Raw genomic sequence first — 14,404 nt, 5'->3', positions numbered from 1 at the left:
AAAAAATTTAAATAATCCAAAAGAAGGCAGAAAAGGGAAACACTGGGACAAAAACCAGAGGATACAAACAGAAAACAATAAAATGGCAGAGCTTAATAAAAATATATCAATAATTTTATTAAACGTACAAGGCCCAAGAACACTGATTAAAAGGCAGAGATTGTCGGGGCTGGCCCCGTGGCCGAGTGGTTAAGTTCGCGCGCTCCACTGCAGGCGGCCCAGTGTTTCGTTAGTTCGAATCCTGGGCGCGGACATGGCACTGCTCATCAGACCACGCTGAGGCAGCGTCCCACATGCCACAACTAGAAGAACCCACAACGAAGAATACACAACTATGTACCGGGGGGCTTTGGGGAGAAAAAGGAAAAAATAAAAATCTTTAAAAGGCAGAGATTGTCAAATTGGATTTTTTTAAAAAAAGACCAAATTGTATGCTTCCTCTAAGAAGCCCACTTTAAATATAACAATGTAGTTGGATTAAAAGTAAAATATTGAAAAAGGATATAATCATGCAAACACTAATTAAAAGAAAGCTGGAGTGGCTTTATTAATATAGCAGACAAACTAGGAAAGCAATCAGGGATAAAAGAGGGATATTATATAATGATAAAAGGGTCAATTCATCAAAAAGACATAACCATACTAACTGTGTATGCACCTAACAACTGAGCTTCAAAATACATGAACCAATATTATTTGAATTGAAAAGAGAAACAGATAAATCCAAAAATTTATTAGACAATTTCCACACTCCATTTTCAGTAAAAAATAATGAAAATTTAAAAAATCAGCAAGGATATATGAGGATAAACAATACCACGGGTCAGAAAACTGTCACCATCAGCCATATCCAGCCTGCCACTTTTTTGTAGTTTTATTGGAACATAGCCATGCTCATTTGTTTCTGTATTATCTCTAGCTGCTTTTACACTATGACACTGAGGAAAATTTGCAACAGAGACTATGTGGCCCAAAAGCTAAAATATTTACTATATAGTCCTTTTCAGAAAAAGTTTGCTGAGCCCTGAAATATTATTAGTATTAACCTTCAAACAACTTGACCTAATAGATATTTGTAGAATATATTCCACCCAACAACAGTAGAAAATACATTTTTTTTCAAGTGGACATGGAATATTAACCAAGATAGACTATATTTTGGAACATAAAATAAACTTTAACAAATTTAAAAGACTAGAAATCAGAGTATGTTCTCTGATTTTAACATAAACTGGAAATCAATTTTTTAAAGATGTAGAAAGCCCTCAAGTATTTGAAATTTTACAAATACACATTTAAATAACCTTTTGGGCAAAGAGTTTCAAGAGGAATTAGAATTCATTTTTAACTGAATGAAAATGAAAATACAACATATTAAAACTAATGGTATTGAAAGAAGAAATGGACAAATCTGTAGTTATAGTTGAAGATAACAGCAGAAATTAGGCAAGGGTATAGAAGAACTGACTAACCAACTGAATCTAATTGATATTTACAGAACATTCTACCCACTAACAGCAGATTACATGTTCTTGGCAAGTGTTCATGGAATATTTACCAAGATAGACTATATAATGTCATAAAACAAACCTCAACAAATTTAAAAGAATTTAAATTATATAAAGTGTGTTCTCTAATGACAACTGAAATAAACTAGAAGTCAATAGCAGCAATATATCTGTAAATACCCCAATACTTAGAAATTAAACAACACACTTTTAAATAATTTATGAGTTAAATAGAATATCTCAAAGGAAATTAGAAAATCTTTTAACTGAATGAAAATGAGAATATAAGATATCAAATTTTGTGGAATGCTACTAAAGCAGTGCTTAGAGGGAAATTTATAGCATTTAATGCTTATATTAGAAATTTCCACTTCTGGTCAAGATTGAATAAAAAACAAAAACTATATATTTACCCTCCTGCATGAAATAATGACAACCAAAACAAACTGAACGAATGTATGAAACAATGCTTCTCGAGACATTGGAAATCAAGACAAGCCCTGAAATTGCCTCACTTAATTTCTTTAGAAATTTCCCAGATCATAGAAGAGTGAAGTGGGAAACCCAGGCGGAATCCAGCAGATTCCCTGAGTTGAGGAAGTAGAGCTGATGGTCAGGAGAGACTAAGGTGGCTGGAGTTTGCAAAGCAGAATATCAGAGATAAAAGAGCTCCACACAGAATTTCAGAGATCTGCAAAGAGTTCCCCTCATGCATTGAGCAGAATACTAATATGTGAGGGGAAACTATTCAAGTGTGGAGAAAGAACCAGCTGAAAGGACTAGGGAATAGAATTCTTGGGTCACACAGGGATGGGAATAGTACCTGTTCTAACCAGCCAGACTGAAAACACGGAGAACGATTCATGGAGGACTGGGTAGAGTGCTCGAAGGCTCTCGCCTCGATACTGAGGAATAATTGTCACTAGACTAAATGCTTCTCTGGTCCCATGTAACAAATCTTAAAAACAAGACCCAAAAGGATCCAGCTGTTTCCAAGTAATTTAATTACGTCTCAAAACAAAACTCAAGAACATTTATTTAAAAATATTCAGCACTCAACACAGTTGAGTCGTTTCTCAACATTTCTGTCATACAATCAAAAACACCAGACATAGAAAGGACAAGAAAATATGACCCATAATGAGGAGAAAAATAAACCAATCAAAATTGAACCCAAACTGACACAGATGTTAGAATTAGCAGATATATTTCACATATTCAAAAGCTACAGGAAAAAATGAGCACATAAAGTAGAGATAAAATATTTCATACAAAAAATACCTAAACCAAACTTCTAGTGATTTAAACTTCTATGTCTGAGACCTTAAAAAAAAAAGGCCACTAAATGGCATTACCAGAAGACATTATAGAAGAAAGGATTAATGAACATGAAAACATAGCAGTAGAAACTATCCAAAGTGAAATACAGAGAGAACAAACACCCCCTCACCCAAAAAAATAAAATGAAACGAGTATCACAGTGATTGGGAAATTTCAAGCAGCCTGACATGGAGGTACTTGGGATCTCTGAAGGAGGGGAGGAGGGACAGAAAAAATTTTTTTTGAAAAATTAATGGCCAAAATGTTCTAAATTTGATTAAAAGTAAAACTTGAAGATCTAAGATGCCCAGTGAACCCCAAGCACAAGAAATATGAAGAAAACTATGCCAAGGCACATAATCAAATTGCTTGGAACTAATTATAAAGAGAAAATCTTAAAAGCAGCCAGAAGAATAAAAAATGTTACATACAAAAGAAGAAAGATGACATCAGATTTCTCACTGGAAACAATGCAAGTGAGAAGACAATAGAGCAACATGTTTAAAATATTTTTTAGGGGCCGGCCCTGTGGCCGAGTGGTTAAGTTCGCACGCACCGCTGCGGAGGCCCAGGATTTCATTGGTTCGGGTCCTGGGCGCAGACATGGCACTGCTCATCAGGCCACTTTGAGGCGGCGTCCCATATGCCACAACTAGAAGGACCTGCAACTAAGATATACAACTATGTACCAGGGGGGATTTGGGGAGATAAAGCAGAAAAAAAATAAATAAAATATTTTTTAAACCTGTCAAACCAGAATTCTATAGCTATGAAAATATCTTTCAAAGAAGAAGGCAAAATACTTTTTCACACATACAACAGCTGAGTTAATTCATCACCAGCAGACCCACAGGAATAAATGGGTTAAAGCAAGCCCTTCAAACAGAAGCGAAATTATACCAGAAGGAAATATGGATCTAAACAAAGATGTGAAAGTCATTAGAAATGGTAACTATAAGATTACATGTATAATGTTTTCCCTTATTATTTAAATCTATTTAAAAGATAAGTGATTGTTTAAACAAAAATAGTAACAATATAGTGTGGAGTTAATATATGTAAAAAAAAAGTATGACGGAAAAAGTGGAAATATATTTTTGTAATGCTCTTATACTACATTTAGAGTGGTATAATGCACTTACAGATTTGTGAGAGATTAGAGATGTGTACTATAAACCCTAATGCATCCACTAAAATGACAAAATAAAAATTATATCTACATGAGCATAAAAAATATTCAGTTAATCCAAAAGAAGAGAAAAGGAAACAAAGAAAAGCTGACACAAGTAGAAAACAAGTAGCAAGATGATAGGGTTAACCTAACCATATAAATAATCACATTAAATGTAAATGACCCAAACATTCCAGTTAGGCAGAAATGATCAGATTGATTAAAAAGAGCAAGACCCAACTAGATGGTGCCTACAAGAAACATTTAAACATTAAATCACAATAGCATAAAATAAAAGGATAGACAAAAGTGTACATGATAACATCAATTAAAAGAAAGCTAGAGGTTGGGGCCAGCCCAGTGGTGCAGCGGTTAAGTGCACATGTTCCACTTCAGTGGCCTGGGGTTCGCTGGTTTGGATCCCGGGTGCGGATATGGCACCACTTGGCAAGCCATGCTGTGGTGGGCGTCCCACATATGAAGAGAGGAAGATGGGCACGGATGTTAGCTCAGAGCCAGTCTTCCTCAGCAAAAAGAGGAGGATTGGCAGCAGTTAGCTCAGGGCTAATCTTCCTCAAAAAAAAAGAAAGAAAGCTAGAGGAGCTGTATTAGTATTAAAGTATATTTCAGAGCAAAGAATATTACCAGGGATAAAGAGGGTCATTTCATAATAACAATTCATCAAGAGCACATAAAAATCATAAATGTCTATGAACCTAATTACAGAGCTTCAAAATACATGGAGCAAAATGTGGAACTTGAAGGAGAAACAGGTAAAACCACAATTATAGTCAAGTGCTTCAACACTTCTCAATAACTGACAGTGTTCTGTTGATAGAAAAATAGAAAATCAGTAAGGGTGTAGAAGACGTGGACAACACTATCTATCAACCATCTGGGTCAAATTGACATGTACAGAACAGCCAACAATAGCAAAATACACATACTTTTCAAATGTACATGGAATATTTACCACGATAGCTCATGTTCTGGGCCATAAAACAAGTCTTGATATGTTTAAAAGTATCCAGATCATACAAAGTATGTTCTCTAACAACAATGGAATTAAACTAGGTATGATAACAAAAAGATATCTGCAATATCCCCCAAGATATTAGGAAACTAAATAACACACTTCTAAATAATCTATAAGTCAAAGGATAAATTTTCAAAACTAATTAGAAAGTGTTTTTGAACTGAAAGAAAATGAAAACAGAACATGTCAAAATTGGTGGGGTACTACTAAAGAGATACTTAGAGGAAAATTTATAGTATTAATCCCCTATATTAGAAAAGAAGAAATGTCGCAAATCAATGATCTCAGCTTCCACATTAAGAAACTGCAAAAAAAGGAACACAAATTAAACCAAAAATAAATAGAAGAAAGGAAATAATAAAAAAATCATTGGGTAAATTAATGACATAGAAAACAGAAAAACTGCAAGAAAATCAGTAAAACCAAAAAGCTAGTTCTTGGAGAAGGTCAATAAAATTGATAACTTTTTAGTCAGACTAAGGATAAAAAAAGAGAAGACACAAATGACCAATATTGGGATGGAAAGAAGTGGAATCACTACAAAGTCTACTGCTATTAAAAAGATAATAAAAGAATGTTATAAATAACATTAAATACAAAGTTAAAACAAATTTAAAGCAAATTTTAAAACATAAATCAAATGGACAGATATCTTGAAAGACACAAACTACCAAAGCCTTTTTTTTTTTTTTTTTGAGGAAGATTAGCCCTGAGCTAACATCTGCTGCCAAGCCTCCTCTTTTTGCTGAGGAAGACTGGCCATGAGCTAACATCCGTGCCCATCTTCCTCCACTTTCTATGTGGGAGGCCTGCCACAACATGGCTTGCCAAGCGGTGCCATGTCCACACCTGGGATCCGAACTAGCAAACCCTGGGCCACCAAAGCAAAATTTGTGAACTTAACCCTGTGCCACCCGGCCAGCCCCTACCAAAGCCTCTTTAAGAGGAAATAGATAACATGAATACCCCTATATCAATTAAAGAAATTGAATTTATTTTTTAAAAGCTTTAAAAACCTTCCCACAATGAAAACTCTAGGTCAAGAGGATTTCACTGGTGAATTCTACCGTATATTTAAAAAATAAATGACACCACATCTAAACTCTTTCAGAAAATTAAAGAGGGGTAATAGGTCCCAATTTACTCTATGAGGCCAGCATTATTTCACACCACAACCAACAGTAACACATCACAAGAATATAAAATTATAGACCAATATCTCTCTAAACAAAGATTTAAAGCTCCTAAACAAAATTTTGGAAAACCAGACCCAATATTATATAAAAAGGAAAACACATCATGACCAGGTAAGGTTTATCCTAGCAATGAAAGGGTGGTTAACAACAGAAAATCAATCAATGTAATTCACCATATTATAAAACAACAAAAGAAAAACCGTATGATCATCTCAATAGATGACCACAAAAATATTTGAAAAAATCCAACACAATTTTGTCAAAAGTATTTGACAAAATCCAACATACATAATTAGTTTTAAAAATCAGTAAAATAAAAGAGAACTTCCTCAACTTAACATGGACGTTTATGAAAAACTTGTAGCTGACATTGCACGTAATGACAGAAGACTATCTAGTCCACGTAGATTTAACGTGATGACAGGAGACTATCTAGTCCACGTAGATTTAACGTGATGACAGGAGACTATCTAGTCCACGTAGATTTAACGTGATGACAGGAGACTATCTAGTCCACGTAGATTTAACGTGATGACAGGAGACTATCTAGTCCACGTAGATTTAACGTAATTATTGCTGCTGTTAGGTTTAAGTCTACTACCATTTTGGTATTTGTTTTCTGTTAGCATCGTTTTTTCTTTGTTCCTTTGCTTCTTTCTTGCCTTTCTCACTTAAAATAAGAACAAGGCAAGAATGTCTGCTCACACCACATCTATTCCACATTGGACTGGCAGTTCTTGCAGTCAAGAAACAAATAAAATGCGTCGATATTGGAAAGGAAGAAGTAACACTGTCTTTATTCACAAAACAACATTATTAGATGTAGAAAAGTTGATGGAATCTATACAAAACCTATCAAGGCTAATAAGTATGTTTACCAAGATTGCAGGATGCAAGATTAATATAAAAAAATCAACTAAATTTCTATATGAAATATAAAAACCATTTAATTTTGTCTATGAAATACACAAACATACAAATGAACCATCATAAATTTAAATTTTCAAAAATACTATTTACAATAATTTAAAAATATTAAATACTTAGGGATAGGTCTGACAAAAAGAGGTGCAAATTTATGCACTTAAAAACTATAAAACATTACTGAGTGAAATAAGACTTAAATGGAGACATATATCATGTCATGGGTGAGAAGAGTCAATACTCTTAAAATGTCAGTTCTTGAGAAATTCAGCACAACAGCAATTAAATCTCCATGGGATTTTTATAGAAATTGAGAAGCTGATTCTAAAAGTCATGCAGAAATTCAAGATAGAACAAAAAAAATTACAGATATCTGGAAATAAATGTCACTAAAAAGGTACAAGATCTCGGTGGAGATAAAAATAAAATATTATCAAAAATATTAATAACTAAATAAATAGTTATGTTCATGAGTAGAAACACAATATTATAAAATTTTCATTTCTTCTCAAATTTATCTATAGATTTGATGCAATTCCAATGAAAATCCCAATGTTACTTTGTGGAACGAAATAAACTGATTCTAAAATACATGTGAAAGGATAAAGAGCTGAGGATTTGGAGGGCATAGGGTAGCAAAGGAGTGCTTCTACCATGTATCAAAATTTATTATGAAGCTGTAGTAATTAAGACATTATAAAATATTTATAGCAGCTTTTTTCACTTAGTTCCACATCTCACCAACCTTTAGTGTGTCCAATCTTTATTACCGAAGCTCTTTTAGCGTGTGTGAAGTGATATTTCGTTTGGGCTTTATTTATCTATGTATAATAATAACACAGCTGTGCCAGCTCTCTTATGTGTTGTGTTTGTATGCTGTATGTTTATCTTTTTACTATCAACCTGTGACTTTACCTTTCTTACAAACTGCACTTGCCTTTTCTCCAGTGAGACAATTCCTGCTTTTAAATTGTAGTATTTAGCCCACTTAGATTTAATATGACTATTGCTATGGTTGAGTTTAAGTCTACCATTCTGGCATTTGTTTCCATTAATCTCACTTTTTCTATGTTCCTTTGTTTCTCCTTTCTTGTCTTCTTCTGGATGAATCATGTATTTTTCAGTATTTCTATGTTGTCTCCTATATTGATTTTTTATTCAAAGCCATTTTTTAGTGGTTGCACTTGGCTTTATAATAATCATCTTTAATTCATCAGAATCTAATTCCAAATAATATGTGCTTCACAACAGTGTAAGAACCTTAGAACTGCACAATTCCATTCATACCCCACCCACCCTTTGTGCTCTTGTCTCATATTTTACTTCTAAATATGCTATACATCCCAAAATAGTTATTGATATTTGTTAATATTTTTGCTTTAAAAAGTCAGTTGTCATAAAGATAAATAGATATATAGATGAGCTGATAGCAAAATAAATCTGTTATATACATCTTCCTGGGTATGCTTTATTTCTGTCTGCGCATCCAGAGTTCCTCCTGATTTCATTTCCCTTCAGACTGAAAAACCTTTTTAAAATTTCCCATATTGCAAATTCTCTCAGCATTTGTCTGTACAAAAGTGTCTTTATTTTTTGCCTTCATTTTTGAAGGACTGTCTCACAGAATACAGGAAGTATAAGATAACAGGCGATTTTTGTTGTTTTTTGTTGTTTCTAAAGCAATTTATAAAGACATCATTCCATTATGTTATGGCCTCCATCATTTTTGGTAAGAAGTCAGCCATTACTCATGTCTTTGTTCTCATATATATAATATCTTCTTAGCTGTAGCTGCTTTTAGAATTGGCTCTTTATCTTCGGTTTTCAGCACTTTTATTATGTATCCAGGTGTGATTTCCTTTGTATGTATCCTGTTTGAGGTTCAACTGAACTTGGATTTCTAGAATTACATCTTTCATTAATTTGGAGATATTCTTAGACATTATCCCTTCAAATATTTCTTCTGCACCATTCTCTTTTTCCTCTCCTTCTAGGATTTAAAACACATAAATGAGACCAATTAATATTGTTCCACAGATCTTAGGTGACTTGTTTATTTCTTTGCTCTGGTTTTTTCTTTGTATTTAAGTTTGTATACATGCTATTAATCTGTCTTCAAGTTCACCACTCTTTTCCACTGCTTTTCCCAGCTTTCTCTTAAATCTATCTAATAATTTCTCTGTTCTTGATATCATATTTTTTTATTTCTAGCATTTCCATTTTGTTGTTCTTTTTTTTTTCGAAGAGGAAGATTCTCCCTGAGCTAACATCCATTGCCAGTCTTCCTCTTTTTTTTCTTGAGGAAGATTGTCACTGAGCTAACGTCTGTGCCAATCTCCCTCTATTTTGTATGTGGGATGGCACCACAGCATGGCTTGATGAGCAGGTGTAGATCCATGCCCAGGATTTGAACCTGCAAACCCCAGGTCACCAAAGCAGAGTGCGTGAGATAAACCACTACACCACAGGGCCAGCAGCCCATTTTGTTCTTTTTTATCATTTACATATCTCAGCTGAAATTTCCCATCTCTGCACTCATGTTGCCCATCTTTTCCACTAGATCCTTCAGTGTTTTATCATAGTTTTTTTCTCTTTGGCCATGCTTGGGATCTTAGCACTGACAAGATTCTAGAGATCTCTTCATACTTTATAACTGAGCCACCAGCTTTCCAAACTCTGGGAGAGCTGTCACTGCTAGCTTTGATTGCTGAGGAATTCTCTTTCCTCTCTCATCTGCCCTGGATCTTTGTGCCTTGGGAAATCTCTCTCTCTCTCCTGCTTCCCTGCCCCTAATCTTGGCAAGTAAACTGCTTTGGGTAGCTCTGGGTAGAGGCCAAGCATGTCTCAGGAGAGTTTTTCTCAGTTCTCCTGTCCCACTCTCCTGGGTATGGTAGCTGAGAATCCAGAATGCAGATGGATTTCTCTCAACTTTGCTGCCTTGCTGCCCGCCTCCTCCCTATCTTCAGAAGGTTATTGCTTTATATTTGGGAGAGGCTCTGAATGCCTCAGGGGGATCTCTCAGCTCTCCTGCCCTGCCCCAAGAACTTTGGCTTCCTACATCCAAGCCCTAAGTGAAGACCTATGGAAAAGAGCTTGTGGGTGGGTGAAAACTCATTCCACAGCTGGGGCTCCCTGGAATTCTCATCTAATATGTTTATGATGGATTCCTCTTCCCATATAGCAAATTAGAAGACAGAAATTGTTAGGGCTGTCCCATCAAAGATTTTCTAATTATTTTCAATTTTGTCACAGGCCAAAAGAGGAAGAAGCAGCATGGCAATCTGGACAGAAAATGAAGTTTATCTTGGATATACTGGTCTTAAATTTGTCAAAATAATAACTACTGAAAACCTGAAAAAACTTCTAAATATATCACCAGCTACTACTCTGACTATACACAATGTTGAGTATACGGCGCACCCTTTGGAACTTGCCTTGTTATTAAATTACTGCGTTACATGTACAGTTAGCAAAAAGGTTTACCTTGTGATATATAACGAAGATTCCAAAGAATGGGCACACCAAGACTTTGCATTAGATGTCGCTATTGACAGCTTTTTAATTCCACGTTTTCTGTATTCAGCAATGCCAGAATTCATACTATGGGACAAACATAGGATCTACTATTATTACCACAATCTCACCATTACTGGAGTTTTACAGACACCTACAGAATCTGGAAATCTATCAAGATTGTCAGATAACAGCATTATTCATGATGTTTTTACAGGTGAGGTATTCTTATTCTGAAAAGATTTTTCTAGATTTCATAATAGACATCTTCCTTATAAAGATGTAACAATTTTAAGTACACTAATGTATGGTGTTTTGGACAGGTAAAGGTGCACTTTTTATCAACTAAAAATGGATAGCTTTTGGGGACCAGCCCGGTGGCGCAGCACTTAAGTTCACATGTTCCATTTCGTCGGCCCAGGGTTCGCAAGTTCGGATCCCAGGTGTGGACCTACACACTGCTTATCAAGCCAAGCTATGGCAGGCGTCCCACATATAAAGTAGATGAAGATGGGCATGGATGTTAGCTCAGGGCCAGTCTACCTCAGCAAGAAGAGGAGGATTGGCAGCAGATATTAGCTCAGGGCTAATCTTCCTCAAAAAAATAAATAAATAAAAATGGATAGCTTATGAATTCTACTAATGGTAACTCTGATCTCACATGGCAAAATGGCAAACTCTAGTTCATTTTTCAGAAGTTCATTTGGTCAGTCAGCAGATATTTACTAAGTAACTGACATATGCATAAGCGTTGTATTAGTTTTCTAGGACTCCCATAATAAAGTACCACAAACCGGCTGGCTTAAAACAACAGAAATGTATTGTCTCACAGTTCTGGAGGCTAGCAGTCCACATTCAAGGTTTTGGCAATGCCGTGCTCCCTCCGAAACCTAAGGGAAATGTTTCCTTGCTTCTTCCTAGCTTCTGGTGGCTCGCTGTCAAACCTTGCCATTCCTCAGCTTGCAGCTGCATCATTCCAATCTCTGCCTGGGTTATCACATAGCAATTTCTGTGTCTCCACATGCTGTCTTGTTATAAGGACACCAGGGACCACCCTACTCCTGTGTGACCTGATCTTAACCAGTTACATCTATAATGACCCTATTTCCAAATAAGGTCACATTCTGAGGTAGCGCTGGGAGTTAGAACTTCAACATGTCTTTTGAAGGGATGCAATTCAACTTATAACAGGTTGAGAGTTAGAGTTAAGTTATGTAGAGTTAAGTAGACCTGTATTCAAACCCATGAACAAGTCAAGTCACCTTTCCACAGGGTTGGAGATAGAATGGTAAATTGGACACAATTCCCACCCTCTCAGATTTTACAAAATTGCAGAGGATAAAGACAAGTAAACATGCAAATAAAAGCAACATGCTTAATTCTATAACAAAGTCAATATAGAAACACATAGGTTGGGTACCATACCCAAATTTGGGGGCAGGGAGGCAGGGAAGATTTCCTCGAAGAAGTGGTGTCTAAGCTGAGATCTACTGCCGAGCAAGTAGAGGTTCGTTAGGCAGTGAAGACAATGATGGGAATGGTGTGCCCAATGACCCTGAGACAGAGAGGACAGGATACGTTTCAGGACTCAAGAGAGGATAAACGGCTGAAACGGAGTTCTCCAGAAGAAAGGGAGGAGTCTCTTCTGGAGAAATAGAGTCAAGATTATGAAAGTCCTCATAAACCATGTGAAGAAGTTGGACCTTCTCCTAAGGCCCCTAGGGAATTCTCAAGAGTTTTAAGCAAGAGAGAAGCAGGGTCATAGTTGTGTCACTGGCCACAATGATAAGGAGATAAGGTTAGAATGATAAATTGGGGATAGATTTTAGAGGACCTTAAAGCTTGAATGCTCTACTGAAGGCCATTCAGAAATACTGAAATGAAAAGTTTAAACAGGGGCTGGCCCCTTAGCCGAGTGGTTAAAGTTCCACATGCTCCACTTTGGCAGCCTGGGTTCACAGGTTCAGATCCTGGGCACGGACATATTCCACACATGAGCCATGCTGTGGAGGCGTCCCACGTACAAAACAGAGGAACATTGGCACAGATGTTAGTTCAGGGTGAATCTTCCTAACAACAACAACAAAAAGTTTAAACAATTCCTAAGTGTATGAGATAGGAATTTAAAGGCCCTCAGCCCTCATTCCCATTTCTCAAATAACCCACTATTAACAACTTCCTGTGAATTCATTGAGACTTTCAAAACAGCAAATTCAAAACACAATAGGCATATTTTCAAAACAATATATCTAATACATATAAAAACAATGCCACTTTGCTGCTTAGTATTCCATTGTTTATCTACACTATTATTTAAGCTAATAAGAATATATATATTTGGATAAACAGATATTAGGATTCAGCTCTTTTACTATTACAGATAATGCTGCAGAGAATCTGCTTATATACATATATATTTGTACACCTGTACAAGTATTCCTGTAATACAAATTATTAGATATAGAATTCGTGAATCAGAGCTCTGAATATTTAAAAAGCTGATAAATCCTTTCCAATTGTCCTCCAGAAAAAGTTGTCACAGTCTAAACTCTCCCAAAAAGTATTTGAAAATGTATGTTTTCATACAGTCTGCTTAACATTTACCCATAGTAAGAAGAAAAATATATAACTCTCATTTTATTACACATTTTATAATTAGAGGTTATATCTAGTTTTATGTGTTTATTGGTCATGTTCTATGATTGTGAATTCATGCTGTTTAAATATTTTTTGCATTGGGTTATTTTCTTATTGATATTGATATGCTCTTTACTTATAATATATATTAGCCATTTATCTTTGACACATACTGCAAATATTTTCTCTTGTGTGTAATTTCTTGTACCTTTTTGGAGGGACTCTGGTATTTAGAATTTGTGTTTTTATGCAGTCAAATTTGTTAAAAAATTTTTTGTGACTTCTGACGTAATACCATAATTTGAAAAGTCTTTCCAATTAAAAAAAATTGTACTATATTTTCTTTTATTATTCTAATTTTTATATTTCAATCTTGAATTCACCTAGAATTATTTTTAGCTTAAGCTAGGAATCTCATTTTATTTTTTATTTTTATTTTTTCCAGTGGAAGCTGGTGTTGCCTTCAAATCACTCTTTTATTAAGAAAATTTGCCCCACAGATTCGAAATGCCATCTTTATTATGTATTTATTCCTCATGTTAACTGGGTTCAGTTTCTAGGCTGTTCCATTCCACTCATCTATCCGCACTAGCTCTGCGTTGTTTTGATTACTGTAGCCTTAATCACCAAACACAATCTTATTTTCATGTTTGTTGGTTGCCTTCCCTGCAGGATTGTAAGCTACACAAGAGAAAGATATTTCTCTTTTTTTACTAATGCATCCCTCCCAAGTATCTAGAACAGTGTGCAGCCATAGCAGGCATTAAATAAACATTTATTGATTAGATGATTGCATATTTGCAACATCAGGTCTTCCCAACCAAAAACGTCACATCTCTTCATCATTTTTATTTTCTCTAATTGATCTATTCAAATCTTTCATCTTTTCTTGAGTCAGTTTTAGAAGTTTGTATTTTCCTAGGAAATCATTCATTTCATCTACATTTTTGAATATTGGAAAGGTTTCCCATTTTAATTTTTAAATTTCTTATGTGTCTATAATTATATTCTCTTTCTCACTTATAATGTTCTTCATGCCCCACCCCAAGTTAGTTTCGCTTGCAAGATATTGCTTATTATTTTTAGAAGTTTTTAGTTT

General features: G+C 35.1%; 1 protein-coding gene across 15 annotated transcripts in view; it reads left to right on the top strand.

Annotated features, from left to right (window-relative positions):
• The window catches only part of CATSPERE (catsper channel auxiliary subunit epsilon), a 263,656-nt gene that overhangs the window by 150,542 nt on the left and 98,710 nt on the right, over positions 1 to 14,404 (top strand). For all 15 annotated transcript variants that reach the window (XM_070602097.1, XM_070602095.1, XM_070602105.1 and 12 more), the window contains one exon: positions 10,408 to 10,885. In XM_070602097.1, coding sequence (XP_070458198.1) covers positions 10,408 to 10,885 — 478 coding nt within the window. The remainder of the gene's footprint in view (positions 1 to 10,407; positions 10,886 to 14,404) is intronic.

This window comes from Equus przewalskii, chromosome 31, assembly GCF_037783145.1.
Source record: "Equus przewalskii isolate Varuska chromosome 31, EquPr2, whole genome shotgun sequence".
Lineage (NCBI taxonomy): Eukaryota > Metazoa > Chordata > Mammalia > Perissodactyla > Equidae > Equus > Equus przewalskii.
This window is presented reverse-complemented; position numbering and strand designations above follow the sequence as displayed.